This window comes from Schistocerca nitens, chromosome 1 (assembly GCF_023898315.1).
Source record: "Schistocerca nitens isolate TAMUIC-IGC-003100 chromosome 1, iqSchNite1.1, whole genome shotgun sequence".
NCBI classification, from domain to species: domain Eukaryota; kingdom Metazoa; phylum Arthropoda; class Insecta; order Orthoptera; family Acrididae; genus Schistocerca; species Schistocerca nitens.
The window spans coordinates 479,470,182-479,485,029 of record NC_064614.1 but is presented as its reverse complement, the minus strand read 5'-3'; the positions used below and the strand labels follow the sequence as shown (position 1 = coordinate 479,485,029).

Here is a 14,848-nt window from a genome sequence, read left to right as displayed (position 1 = left end):
AAGAGATTTTCTTATCAAAGACAATGACCAAAAACTTCACAATGGTGTTACTCAGAAGTAATGTTGGTAGATTTGTAAGTGGATGAAGTTTTTGATAGTGAAAACATGAAAATAGTGCACTCACACATCCAACCTCTGTATGGATATCAGCAACTTACGAGGAGGATCCAAAAACCACAAAATAGTCCGAAGTATACTAATCAGGGTCACAATGATATTAATGGCAACAGCAAAGGTTGTAATGTTTAGAATGCTCACCTGAAGGACATGTTCTCTAGTTCAGACCTGTCTCAAACAATTTCAACTCCTTATCTGAATCGGTAATGTGAAAGATCCATAAAAAGATGGGAAGACATCCTGTGGTGTCCCAGTGGTGTAGCTTTCTGAAGATATTATGGCTCTTAGTGCTACAGGGTTTCTCAAGATTGAAAAATACGTGATGCTTATGTAGGAAAACCACTTCCAAAAGGGTGAAGTTATCGATGACAGAATAATACCAATATCATTCAAAAAGTGATCCACAGATAAATACCTCCTCCTCCTGAACCTACATTGGGAAGAGCTACGCAACTGTCTGGAGCTGGGAACTGAAACATGCAAACATTTTACCATTTGCTCCAAGGGCTGTTTTCTATACAGTTCATAAGGGGAATGTTGTAATATCTAAATGTGCAAGAAGAGACCTTCCTTGGCTTCACAAGAGGGATTAGGATGGTTTTCTTCCACACATTGGGCAACTATCTCGTTCCAGCTAAACAGCACAGGGGCACTACTTTTACTGCCCAATGAGGTATCATAGCACTGTTTAATGCACTGTACATGAGCAGATGCCATGCCATGAACAACAGACAATCCCAAATCCAGGTCTCACATCGAGAAAGGTTGAGTTTATAGAGTTTCTCATCCCTGGATCAAATGTTACAACTGCCTCTCTCACTGATGACTCTGAGCTGCCTGAAGGCCAGTTACTGAATGGCAGTAATGCTACATCTGTCAAGTATTTTTCTATGTCTCTTGATCTGGTACACAGACTTGCACTAAGCATTAGGGCACCTCCTATCGAATCCAAATATCCTCTAGATAGTCTCTCCTGTGAACCTGCAGCAACTTACACAAACCAAAAATTACTGATTATCTTCAGGGAAAAAAATAATCAGCTGTGATTTAATTAATGCCAAAATGTCTAAATGAAGTTACTTTCTAACAAAAATCTGGGTGAACTCAAAATAAAATGTATAATTTCTTTTTCTTGTATTTGTGATTATTTGCTCTTGTTAATGAAATATACTACCTTGCATACATTTTGCAAGACAACTGGCTAGGTCCTTTTAAGCTGCTTAAAAGATAGGCAAGTACTAATAGGCACAGTAAAAGGGAGTAATGCATTTTCTGTTTTAGTTGTGTAACTATAACATTTACATTCTTCTGTCTGATTTTCAAATGTGTCCACACTATATAAACATTACGAGAAGCCATATAGGCTTAGAATTCAGGTCAATACATGTGCAAGTTCAGGAGACTACTGAGTAGTAATCAGAAGTACTTATATGGAGAACAGTACAATTTTCAATTTTCCTTTCCCGAAATTGTCTAAAATACAAAACAAACAATTTTGCATTTGTAACTTTCGATCTGCCTATAATTTTAGCTTTTGCCAATGACTATCTGCAGGAAAGGCCAGAGCACTGATTCAAACATATCAAATATATTCCATATGATAGCTGGATAGGCCTACAACTAGATTACAGCAGCAAACCGTTTAACTATTAAGCTCATGAAGAGACATGCACGCAGTTTCAATAAAATAGGAATGCCAGAGGTGGACAATAGCAGTCATACACCTTATAAAACACGAAGTGTAAAATTCCACAAGGATTTATATTAAAATGAAGTCAACAAATGGTTAAAATAACCGAGAAATATCATTTGGTACATTTTGCAATTACAATATCTCATGCTGTTTCCCTTGAAGACTAGGAGCAAGCTTATTCTGTACAGTCACACTTATTATTACAAAATTATCTTCTGGGTGACTGTAACTATGGCGAATTTATTCAGAGAACATGAGCAGTTAAAGTATTTTGTAAAGTACAGATTTACACGATCAGCAGAAGCCTCTTCAATGATCTTTTAATTCTTGCACTCATTTCACAGCAGATTTAATTCTTAAATGTAAACTCACCAGATAAAATATTAGTCATACCCTTAAAAGTGCATGTTGGTCACTTGGGACCACTGTAGATGGTGTAGTGCTGGTACCGTGCAGTCACGGGATCTTCCAACACAGGTGTTAGCCTTGGCAGTGAGATGGTGTGTATATGGCAGTTGACTGTATGGGATTTCACAGTGAGATAGTTTGAAAAGAGAATAGCAGAAAGAAGCTATCATGTTTTGTTGAGCCCAGGACTAGGCTGTTAACGAAGTTGCCTGATTTGTTGGTGTTCAATGTGAACTGCCCACAGTGCCTACAAGGAATGGTATACCACTTGCAGCTTTGAATATGTGATAAGAATAGCATTTATTAAAAGATTCTGACCAAGAGGGACCAGAGCTGAATGCTGCACTTTGTCAATGACAATCAGTTTCAAAGCTCACAGGAATTATGGTTGTCAGTGAATGCAGGTCTGTCTCAACCAACTTGAGAGTGAAAACAGTGAAGGGAGTTGGATCCAACAGACATCGGGAGTTCAGTACCCTGCAAGGGGACACTGATAACAGCTGCACATAAAGCTGCATACCTTCAGACACAACACAAAAATTGGACAGCAACTGGCTGAAATCGTGCAGTGTCATCTGAAGAGTTGTGACTTTGCCTATTTCTAGACAATGCAAGGCATCAAGGGCAATAGTGGCCCAATAAGGCATTGAACTCACATTGTGTGGAGGGTGTACTTCAGGCCAGAGGTGATTCCCTGATGTTTTGGGGGGTGTTTTTTGTGCAATCGCTTGGGTCCACTGATTCAGGTTACTGTAACCTGAACCAAGATGTTTATATCAACATTCTCAGCAATCTATTGTTATCTTTTTTTCTACATCTTCACGATTAGTATAGTGTGGCTTCCAAGATGACAACAGCTGTGTGTACTCATGGCTGAAAATAAATGATCCCAATTTGAAAAACAATCAAACAGCATGTCACACCCAGATTGTCCTGATACATATCTGATTTTAATTCTACAGAAAATGTCTGGCTCTATGTATAACAGTGGGTGAAACTTAACAATCAATATCACTACATTTTGCTTGCTCTATGGGATTTAATCATCAATCAATGGTTACAACTGGATAAGGGCAACACAAACCAACCTGAGAACACTCTTTCTCACCAAATGGAGGTAATCATCACAGTTGGACGTGATGCTGCATGTTATTAGCGTGCTGTTCCTAAAAATTGACTAATTTTTTGGCTGGTGTACCTCTTTGTTGATATCAATAAAAATCATTTTCAATTTCACTTCATTATTGCCATAACACAAAGAAGAAAAGTAATTTCCACATCAAATTTGCCTTTTCATCTAGGAATAAAGGTGGGGACATCTCCAGGAAATTCTCACTGGATATAAAACAAGAAATTTAGAATCATTATAAATTCAAAAGAAAATTAAAAACATACTTTACTGGATGGTTGGTTGATCTTGCAGGAGGGGGGAGAGCTCATCAGTCCCATCGGATTAGCGAAGGATGGGGAAGGAAGTGCCCTTTTAAAGGAACCATCCTGGCATTTTCCTGATGCGATTTAGCGAAATCATGGAAAACCTAAATCAGGATGGCTGGACACGAGTTTGAACCGTCATCCTCTCGAATGTGAGTCCAGTATGCTAAGCACTGCGCCACCTTGCTCGGTCATAGTTTATTAGCTGCGTCTACAAATTATTCATTTATCTAAACTCACGGATTGATTGCTCTTGCTGGCTGCTTGACAAATAGCACTTCTCATAGTAAAAATGGAATAACTGTCAGGCTGAGTTCAGACGCAATGCTCGGTGACGGACGCTAAGGCATGATCAAATTTCAAGACAATTCAGATGAAGATTGGTAGTCACTGCAGTTTCTCGCAGACCGTTTCTGTTTCAGATATTTTGCAAGCAGTTGTTTAGTGGCGGGGCAACACTATTCATATAAAATTGGGAAACTGATTATATCTGAGATAATTCATAGGTATGCAAAGTTATCTGGTCAGAATTAAAAGAGACTCTGATGCTAACACCAGATGAAGAAACATGGGTTGAAATATCTCAATGTTTCCTCATCATTGCATCAGAGCTCTTGATGGTAAACATGTCAGAATACAAACTGTAGAATATCATTCTTATTAAAAAAAATTGTTAAGGCTTTCGTGGCCACTTGTTGACAAACTGCCTTTTGGCTTCTGTCTCGGGTTCTTCGGCCGACGTTCATCTAATGATTTTTCTGACGTTTCACCAGCACGAGTGGCTGGCATTGTCAAAGCTTCACCCTCCAGTTCACCACCGGCAATGGAGGGTGAAGCTTTGACAATGCCAGCCACTCGTGCTCGCGAAATGTCAGAAAAATCAATAGATGAACGTCGGCCGAAGAACCCGAGACAGAAACCAATAGGCAGTTTGTCATCATTCTTATTCTTCACTTACAAAAATTGTTTCCCTAAAACTATTGGTGCCTTGCAATTCTACCTTTTGGCTGGGTGGACATTCATGCTTATAGAAAAGGCAGTGACCAGGAATTTTCAGGTTCCATTCTATATTAAAAACTCATTGCAAAGTCTTAGGACATCCCAAAACAAAAACCTTTAACAGAAAATCATGACATTACACTTCCTTACACGATCACATGTGGTGAAGTATTTGGGCTGATGAAAAATTTAATGAGATCCTATGGCATAAAGCAGCTGATTTATGAACAAACTATTATTTACATATTGGCTAATTTTGGCACATATGTATGTTGAGTGTACTTTTGGTATCATTTGTAGTACTTGGAGAATACTACGTAGCCTATTAGATATCAGTGTGGATCAGTCACATCGTAAAAGTGACTACAGTACTTCACAACCATGTTGGAATGAGAGAAGGATTGAAACACAAAGACATTTTAGAGAGAAAGCTTAAAAGTGTAAATGGCATCCACAAACGATGGCCCACTTCACCAGCAGATAACATTCAGGCTAAATTTACCAACTACTTTTATTAATAAAGGTAGACTTGAATATTCCGACCATTACTTGTTACTTGTTAGCAATAAAGTTTCTCTTACCCATATTTTTACCTTGAGTCGTTTCGCTCACAGAAGATCAAAACCAATTCTTCCGTGCTTGCCACCTCAAAATTTTATTTTTATATAGTTCCAACACTATATTCTGAATTAATGACCTTTTTTCCACTTCATCAAATAGTAGCTCGATGACACTACTCTCACCCTCAGTTTCACTCATTTTTTGTAACATCCACCAAGCAACAGTAACAGAAACACAAACAAACTACACCTAGTGACAACAGGAATGCACAGCCGACTGAACAGCACAAGGGTGCTATGCATCTTTCTAACTGTGTGGCAATACATGTTTATCTGCATCCAGAGATGCACATTGTGTTAACACATATCAATGTGTGCTAATGTGATGGGCTGTAGGTTGAAAGTTAGATGTTTAAACACACGAATCAAAAACACGCATTGGATTTCAATCAAGTGAACATAGCCTTATTCTCTGATGAATGCCATTTGGTCACGTAAATTTTAAGCTTCATTGGGGAGAGAGAGAGAGGGGGGCGGGGGGGCATTAAATGTAAATGAGGCAGCCGTTTCATTTTTCAAATCCCATTAATTTTCCAATGTTTAATGTTAACATAAGCAGTTTACAGTAGTTCAACAATAATCAGTTATTAGTGCAGTTTGGAACTGAGGGTCCATTTCTTGATGTATAGTTTGACTTGTTCCATATCTATACAGTTTGTGCTTCATGATGGTGTCATTAGGAATGAACAGTTGAATGAATGAATGAATGAATGGAGTTGGCCATAAAATTTATGATGACTTATCTTCTGGCTTTTATATTTCTTCTTTGTGCAATGTCTAATAAATATTTACAGGATGACAGGTAACTTGGAATATAAGCGGTATTATATGTATAAGTGAAATGAGTAGGTGAATAATGAAAGTTGCTTATCAGATTAATACTCAAACGAAACTTCCTGGCAGATTAAAACTGTGTGCCCGACCGAGACTCGAACTCGGGACCTTTGCCTTTCGCGGGCAAGTGCTCTACCAACTGAGCTACCGAAGCATGACTCACGCCCGGTACTCACAGCTTTACTTCTGCCAGTACCTCGTCTCCTACCATCCAAACTTTACAGAAGCTCTCCTGCGAAACTTGCAGAACTAGCACTCCTGAAAGTTCTGCAAGTTTCGCAGGAGAGCTTCTGTAAAGTTTGGAAGGTAGGAGACGAGGTACTGGCAGAAGTAAAGCTGTGAGTACTGGGCGTGAGTCGTGCTTCGGTAGCTCAGTTGGTAGAGCACTTGCCCGCGAAAGGCAAAGGTCCCGAGTTCGAGTCTCGGTCGGGCACACAGTTTTAATCTGCCAGGAAGTTTCATATCAGCGCACACTCCGCTGCAGAGTGAAAATCTCATTCTGGAAACATCCCCCTGGCTGTGGCTAAGCCATGTCTCCGCATATCCTTCCTTTCAGGAGTGCTAGTTCTGCAAGTTTCGCAGGAGAGCTTCTGTAAAGTTTGGAAGGTAGGAGACGAGGTACTGGCAGAAGCAAAGCTGTGAGTACCGGGCGTGAGTCGTGCTTTGGTAGCTCAGTTGGTAGAGCACTTGCCCGCGAAAGGCAAAGGTCCCGAGTTCGAGTCTCGGTCGGGCACACAGTTTTAATCTGCCAGGAAGTTTCATATCAGCGCACACTCCGCTGCAGAGTGAAAATCTCATTCTAGATTAATACTCATTAGATGGGTTCAACTGTTTAAATTACACTCAGACTGAGTGCATTACAGCCAACCAACAGAAGCTCTCTGCAAACAGAAACCACAAGCTTAATGGAAACATTCAATGCCGATTTTTATGAATCTGTCAGTAGGTGGTGGTGGTGGTGGTGGTGGTGGTGGTGGTTAGTGTTTAACGTCCCGTCGACAATGAGGTCATTAGAGACGGAGCGCAAGCTCGGGTTAGGGAAGGATTGGGAAGGAAATCAGCCGTGCCCTTTCAAAGGAACCATCCTGGCATTTGCCTGAAACGATTTAGGGAAATCACGGAAAACCTAAATCAGGATGGCCGGAGACGGGATTGAACCGTCGTCCTCCCGAATGCGAGTCCAGTGTGCTAACCACTGCGCCACCTCGCTCGGTGAATCTGTCAGTACACTGGCACAGGAAATCTTTGTCAGTGCCTATACAGTGTATGCAAGAGTTACTGATTTTTGTAATTTTTGTATTTTTTTTTTTTTTTTTTTTTTTTTTTTTTTTTTTTTAGAAGTAGGTTAAACATCAACAATTATGAACAAAAGAGTTCAAATTAAGGGCACACCCTGCTGCTTCGTAATGAAGATTAGAAGATGTTCTTGCGGTGGAAGATTAACTAATTATAAATAAATTGAATGATTTTCCTAGGTCTATGCAGTTGCAGTGCATACTGAATATATACTGTGATAACTACATTGGTGTCCAAAATTAAAGCAACAAACTGCTAAGTCCCCAACCTGTGTCTAATTCATGATATAATCATACTAACTGTTCACAGGTTATGTTCTGCATGGAAGACTGCATTTCAGTCAAAGGAAAACCATGCCAACGATGAGATAAGGGCGCCTATCAAATGGAGTAGTGTTTGTCGGGTAGTCCCACATCCACAACTGCGGTGTACTCAATCACAGACAATGCAGTATGCATAGAGAAGATGCTTACCAGACTCTCTGCAGTGGAGGGCCACAGGAAGAATGGACGCAGGACAGTCGCAAACTCATGTGGCCTGATGGCTTAATATGAATCGTTCTGTTGTTTCTCGGATGTGGCGACAGTTTATAGAGACTGAAACAGTATCATGAAGACAAGAGCAAGGCCAACCACGTGTAACATCAGAAAGAGAGGACTGTTATTTGGCTGTAAAGGCATGACGGTACTGCCTTAGTCCTACCCAGCAACTGGCATCGGACCTCACAGCAACCACTGGATGCGTTGTACTGTGGCATGGGGATGGTTTTGACAGAGTGGTGTTTATTTTCAGAGACCTGCAGTATGTGTGCCTCTGAAGTTTCTTCATAGAAGGGAATGTCTAGAGTGGAATCGTTAACATACCACCTGTACAGTCAAAGAGTGGGCCAGTTTTCTTCTCACAGGTGAGTCCCAATTTGGTCTGGAAAGTGGTTCTTGGAAGATTCGCATCTGAAGGGAATGTTGAACACAATTTTGAGACCCGAACATTGTGGATAGAGACCGACTGAGGAGGATCGCTAATGGTGTGGCCAGGGATAATGTTGACCACTCTAATACCTCTTCATGAAATTGTATGGGTGAATCAGAAAGGTTTAACTGCTGTCAGGTATCATGACAAGGTCTTGGGACCTCATGTACAGGTGTTGCGAGGTGCTGTGGGTCCAGACTTCATACTGATGGACGATAGTGCTAGACCTCATAGAGAATGAGTGGTTCATGTTTTCTTGAAAACGGAAGATACTGCTCGCTCTTTGGATTTGAATTCCATAGAGCAGGTATGGGATGCACTAGGGAGACGGGTTGCATCACGTCAACATCCACAACCACTCTCCACGACTCGCAAGCAGCTCCCAGGAAAAAGGGGTATTATTGTCTCAACATCACATAGCTGACATTATTCACAGCATGCTCCGTTGTTGTCAGCCTGTATTGTTGCCAGAGGTGGTCACACCCTATAGTGAGCACATTAACCAGTTGTTGCAATGTGTGTGGAAATCTGATAAGTTGGGGGGGGGGGGGGAGGGGGGAGAGACATATTTTCATCTACTGTTATGTATATTGCAGTTGTTTATGTTCTGTATTCTTTATGTTGTTTCTACTTTGGTATCACCTGTTTATACTGTTTTGTGGCAAAATAAACACAATCTTGCAAAACTTCCATTTTTTTGCTTTAATTTTGGACACCAGTGTATTTGCATACAAGATTTTGCAAAGATGTTCTGGCATTTTTTTAAAACAGATATTTTATGTAGGGCAACAAAACACAATAGCAATCCTAACAGGAACTGCTTTTTAACCATCAATTTTGAGGAAGAAAATAAGAGATACACAAATACAAAGCTGAACAGTCAACATACCTTCAGGTCATCACACACAAAGTATCTGTATTGACCACTCCACAAACTCATTATAACAACAGCTACTGCCTCCACAATGCAGCCTCTTGTATCAGACTGTTTGTTTACATAGTTACGATACGTCCCCTGCACAAAAAATTCTTTGAGTTGAGAAGTATTACTGAGGCACTGTAAAATTGAGTTCATGTAGCACGTATTGCCAAGATTTTTCAATCCGGTTAATCCTCGCTCCTGAAAATGAAAATAAAATGGTGTTAGGAATGAAGTACACGGGCACTCAATTAACAAAAAATATTCTGCCAAAAGATTTTCTGAAGTTAAGACCATTTATAAGCAATCAAAAACACTCCCAACCAAAATTTATCACCATTGACCAAAAGTCTCACGTTTATTACTGAAATGTAAGTTTACAGTATATGAAAGTTTGTGCATATCCACATAATCTTTGTAAAGAAATTTTTTTGTGTGTTGTTTTTACCAGACAGAAGCATCATCCTCAGAAAATTATCAAAATGCTAACTTATAGAATGGAATTCAAACGAGGTCAGTAAATTACAAACAGTGATAAAATCACATTTTAATGTCAGAAAATAATTACTTAGAGTCTACATACCTCTCTTCTCTCAGAAAAATACATATAATTTCTCTCATTGACTCAGTATTTTACTTAAACTGCCTATTAATTTATTTTCAGGAAAAAAAAAAAAAAAACAGAGAGAGAGAGAGAGAGAGAAATTTATACGAGGGCATACTGGAAAGTAATGTCTCCAAATTTTTTATGAGGAACTCTTAAAACTTTTCAAATAAAACAAATGTTCCAGAGATTCTACATCTTTATTCTTCATGTCTACATATTTGTTTCTCTATATAATAGAGAGAAACATTCCACGTGGGAAAAATATATGTAAAAACAAAGATGATGTGACTTACCGAACGAAAGCGCTGGCAGGTCGATAGACACACAAACAAACACAAACACACACACAAAATTCAAGCTTTCGCAACAAACTGTTGCCTCATCAGGAAAGAGGGGAAGGAGAGGGAAAGACGAAAGGATGTGGGTTTTAAGGGAGAGGGTAAGGAGTCATTCCAATCCCGGGAGCGGAAAGACTTACCTTAGGGGGAAAAAAGGACAGGTATACACTCGCACACACGCACATATCCATCCACACATATACACTGTATATGTGTGGATGGATATGTGCGTGTGTTCGAGTGTATACCTGTCCTTTTTTCCCCCTAAGGTAAGTCTTTCCGCTCATATACACTGTATATGTGTGGATGGATATGTGCGTGTGTTCGAGTGTATACCTGTCCTTTTTTCCCCCTAAGGTAAGTCTTTCCGCTCCCGGGATTGGAATGACTCCTTACCCTCTCCCTTAAAACCCACATCCTTTCGTCTTTCCCTCTCCTTCCCCTCTTTCCTGATGAGGCAACAGTTTGTTGCGAAAGCTTGAATTTTGTGTGTGTGTTTGTGTGTCTATCGACCTGCCAGCGCTTTCGTTCGGTAAGTCACATCATCTTTGTTTTTACATATATTTGTTTCTCTATGTATTCACCATGGCGACAAAGAAATTTTTCCCAATGAGAGACCAGTTTGTTGATACTGTCACTATAGAACGTCTGACTTTGTTGATGGAGCCAAAATCTCACCTCTGATTGCACTGCTTCATCACTATCAAAGTGAAGTCTTGAGGTGTGCTTTATGTTTTGCAAACAGATGAAAATCGGGTGGGGCCAAGTCGAGACTGTATGGAGGACGACTGATGACAGTGAACCCCCAGGTGTGTTGGATTGTTGCAGATGTTGCAGCACTCGTGTGTAGTCTGGCAGTGGCATGCCGAAGGAGAAAGTGTATATGAACTCTTCAAATTCAAAACTCAATTACAGCATGCTGTTTCTCAAACACTGACCATTACGTTACATACTGCCATGTTACACATTGCTATTTGGAGCCTTCTAGCAGCAGAGGGTGCAAATACATAAACATGAAGAATACAGATGTAGAATGTTAATAGCATTTGTTTTATTTAAAGAGTTTTAAGAGTTTTCACATACAAAATTTGGAGGCATTACTTTTCAGCACACCCTCGCACATTAAAACTGTGTTGCTGGACCAAAGTTCGAACCCAGAACCTTGTCTTTTGCTGGTAATACTCTTCCTAGCTGAGCCAACTAGCAATAAATTGCAACGTGCCCTCATAGTAACATTTCTGCAGTACCCCTGTCCTACTTTCTAAACTCCTTGGAAACTCTAATGCACACTCTGTTGGACTAGCACCTGTGGCAGAAAGAATATTATAGAGAATGGGTTAGCCACAAGTGAAACTTTCACTCTGTAGTACACATTCCACTTCAGAGTGAAGATTCATTGAAGTAACATTTATTTTCTCAGCAAAACTCATGATTATTAATGTTTTAGTTAGATACAGTCAATATTGTAATAAATGGGAGCAAACCTCTATTCCAGCAATATTACCAAATAAGTAACAAAGGAAACTGTTCTGTGGATACAACCACATAATATAGGAAGACTAGTTAAAAATGGAATTCAAAATCTGTGATGTGCACCATGGTAGAAAGAGTCATCATTTGCTAATTAAGATGAGAAACGGGGGAGGCTAAGTGACAGCAGTGTTTTCCTCAAAGCCATCAGTCTTTCAACTGTTTTGATGATTTCATTTAACTCTTGCTATACTGAGCTAACATTGTCATTTCTCTCCAAGTACTGCACATGCGCACCCATGCAAGTTTCACTTTTTACCTCACAACACATTTCTCCTTTTATTTACTCCTCCCAACAGCAATGTACCTATTTGTGGATGGCATAACAAATCCCCTAATCATGTCTTCTCTGATAAAATTTTTCTATAAACTACTTACTGTCCACTACTTCTGGTATTTTATCCATTAACTTCATTTTTGCCAATATCTTTCTCAAAAAACATATTTAAAATAGTTCCCTGTTTTCTTCCACAATTTTTATTGTCAGCAGGATATTTTACAGATAATACCTGATAGTAATGAACTCACTTCTGGCACATCTGTGCATGCACATGGATGTGATGGTTCACCACAGCACGTTAACAAGACACAACCAATACTTTTTTGTCCCATTTTGATCTGCTGGCTACCAGACTGCGAACATACGCTTTGATCCAAAATATTTTAAAATGTCAAAGATCCGTCCTGAAGAAGACCGGAGCAAGTTGGTCGAAATGTTGGCAACTTAGTCATTTTAGTAGAAAACAATGATGCAGCCCAACATCTCAAATTATTTTATCCAAAATCCAGCTTCCTGTTTGGCCAAGTTTCTTTTGGAGTCTTGGTTTTCAATGCCGTAATTGAAGATCGGTAAATTATGTGGACTGCAGCTAACATTGCTTTTGCCTAGATTTCGCAAATTTTCTTCAATGAATAGGCATCCTGCTTTTTCTCCTATGATAAGGTTATAATGCTCAGCTACTGCATTTTGTACTGGCGTTTATGATACGTAGTCTGATGTTGGGTCCCTTCCTGTCTTAAAAAAAATTATCAAATTATCTTTCATATATATTTTCTGCTATTATGTGCATGTGAGTACATATCCTTCTTCTAGTTTGGCTTTCAACTAGGTTTTTAAAGTCATGAATTAACTATGGTCCTTCATATTTATGTCTAGTTGTATCTACACAAATACTTCCCTGGAATAGTCATCAATTAAGTGAAAATGAAATGTCGTGTGATGAGGGCCTCCCGTCGGGTAAACCGTCCGCCTGGTGCAAGTCTTTCGATTTGACGCCACTTCGGCGACTTGCGCGTCGATGGGGATGAAATGATGATGATTAGGACAACACAACACCCAGTCCCTGAGCGGAGAAAATCTCCGACCCAGCCGGGAATCGAACCCGGGTCCTTTGGACTGACAATCTGTCGCGCTGACCACTCAGCTACCGGGGGCGGACATCAATTAAGTAAAGAAGTGTTTGCCCCACTTTGCATCATCAGTTCACGAAAATATGAGTGTACTACAAATTATGCATGAAGTATTAAATACTCCCTCTAACAAAATGCCACTAACCAGACCTTTATGTAGTTCATGCTTCAGAATGCAGATGACCCATCTTTGACACAAGTCTGCAGTGTTTGATTGTAATACTGATTTTCTTTCAAAATTCTGTCCATCTTTGACACAAGTCTGCAGTGTTTGATTGTAATACTGATTTTCTTTCAAAATTCTGTCCATATGTTTGGTCTATTCGGTATGTTCAATTTGCTAATGACACTATAGCAACTACCTTTTTAAAGGTGTAATAAATTCAACAGCCCTGCTGTCACATAAATTAAAATGGCCTCCTTCTACTATTTTACCAACAGACACTCCATTCATGCTCAGCTGAGGTATGTATAAAATGTTCTTTACTTTAAAGCATGATGCCTGATGTTTAAAATGAATTTGCCAAATAAATTCTGGGCAGAAAAAGTTTTCACTGCAGTCTACTTAACTAACCAACCCCCAACTAAGGCACTGAAAACCCAGATTGCAGAAGAAGCTGTGAAAAGCAAAAAGCGGATCTTTGACACATTAAAATATTTGGATGCAAGCTCCTACATTCACATTCTTGCAATTTGTAGATAAAAACGGGACAAAAAGTAGAGTGTTTCTCAGTGTGAAAATTTTGGAGAATGAAAGGCCTATACACTTTTTGAACCAGCTCACCACAGAACCATAAAAGCGATGAGTGTTATGTGTGATGAAGCTACCTCAAAATATCGATCTTTTTGATTTGCAGCTGCTTGTATTGGCTTCAAAATAGTATAAAGAAAAAACTGAATCACAGGAGCCTAGCTGATTATTTGGTCAATTCATGGACCTGAAGCAGAATTAAATAAAGACAAACAAACAACAAGAAGAAGTAAAGCTGTGAGGACCGGGCGTGAGTCGTGCTTCGGTAGCTCAGATGGTAGAGCACTTGCCCGCGAAAGGCAAAGGTCCCGAGTTCGAGTCTCGGTCGGGCACACAGTTTTAATCTGCCAGGAAGTTTCGAACAAGAAGAAATTGATCCCAAGCCTGGGACTATCACATGAAGTAGGAGTTCGAGGAGTACTAGCTACAGTGCAAAAATTTTTTTAACAAATGAAGTATAAATTGCAAATTCCCACAATTCTGCAGATACTGTTTCAGCTCTGTCATTTCTGTCCTTCAAATGTGAAAGTAAAGAGGTGTTTCACTCAAGTCTATATCAATGTCTGATAACAGTAGCAAGCTTTTTTCACTTCTACTAATCTGCTTCTGATGCCTGCTTTCGCCATACTTGCTTGCTAGATAGTTTTAGTATCCCTCCCTACAGCTGATATCTATTGCCATGGTCACTCAGAGATGATTACATCCTCATTTGGACGAGTGCTGCTTATTTGCTTCCAGTGTTAAACTCTTGCAGCACATCTCAGTGGCAAACATATCATACCTATTCACGAACACATTCAGAAACTTGACAGTATCCACTAAACTAAAACAACTGCATTCTTTTATAAAAAAAAATCAACTAAAACATTAATTTTATATCCCAATCAGTAGAAATTGCACATCCACTAAATCAGTTTTACAAG

The 14,848-nt window shown here is 39.6% G+C and overlaps 1 protein-coding gene across 3 annotated transcripts in view; it reads right to left on the bottom strand.

Moving 5' to 3' along the window:
• Nucleotides 1-14,848, bottom strand: part of LOC126252129 (ubiquitin carboxyl-terminal hydrolase 8-like) — a 247,740-nt gene that overhangs the window by 54,612 nt on the left and 178,280 nt on the right. For all 3 annotated transcript variants that reach the window (XM_049952998.1, XM_049953005.1, XM_049953013.1), the window contains one exon: nt 9,260-9,490. In XM_049952998.1, the coding sequence (XP_049808955.1) occupies nt 9,260-9,490 (231 nt within the window). The remainder of the gene's footprint in view (nt 1-9,259; nt 9,491-14,848) is intronic.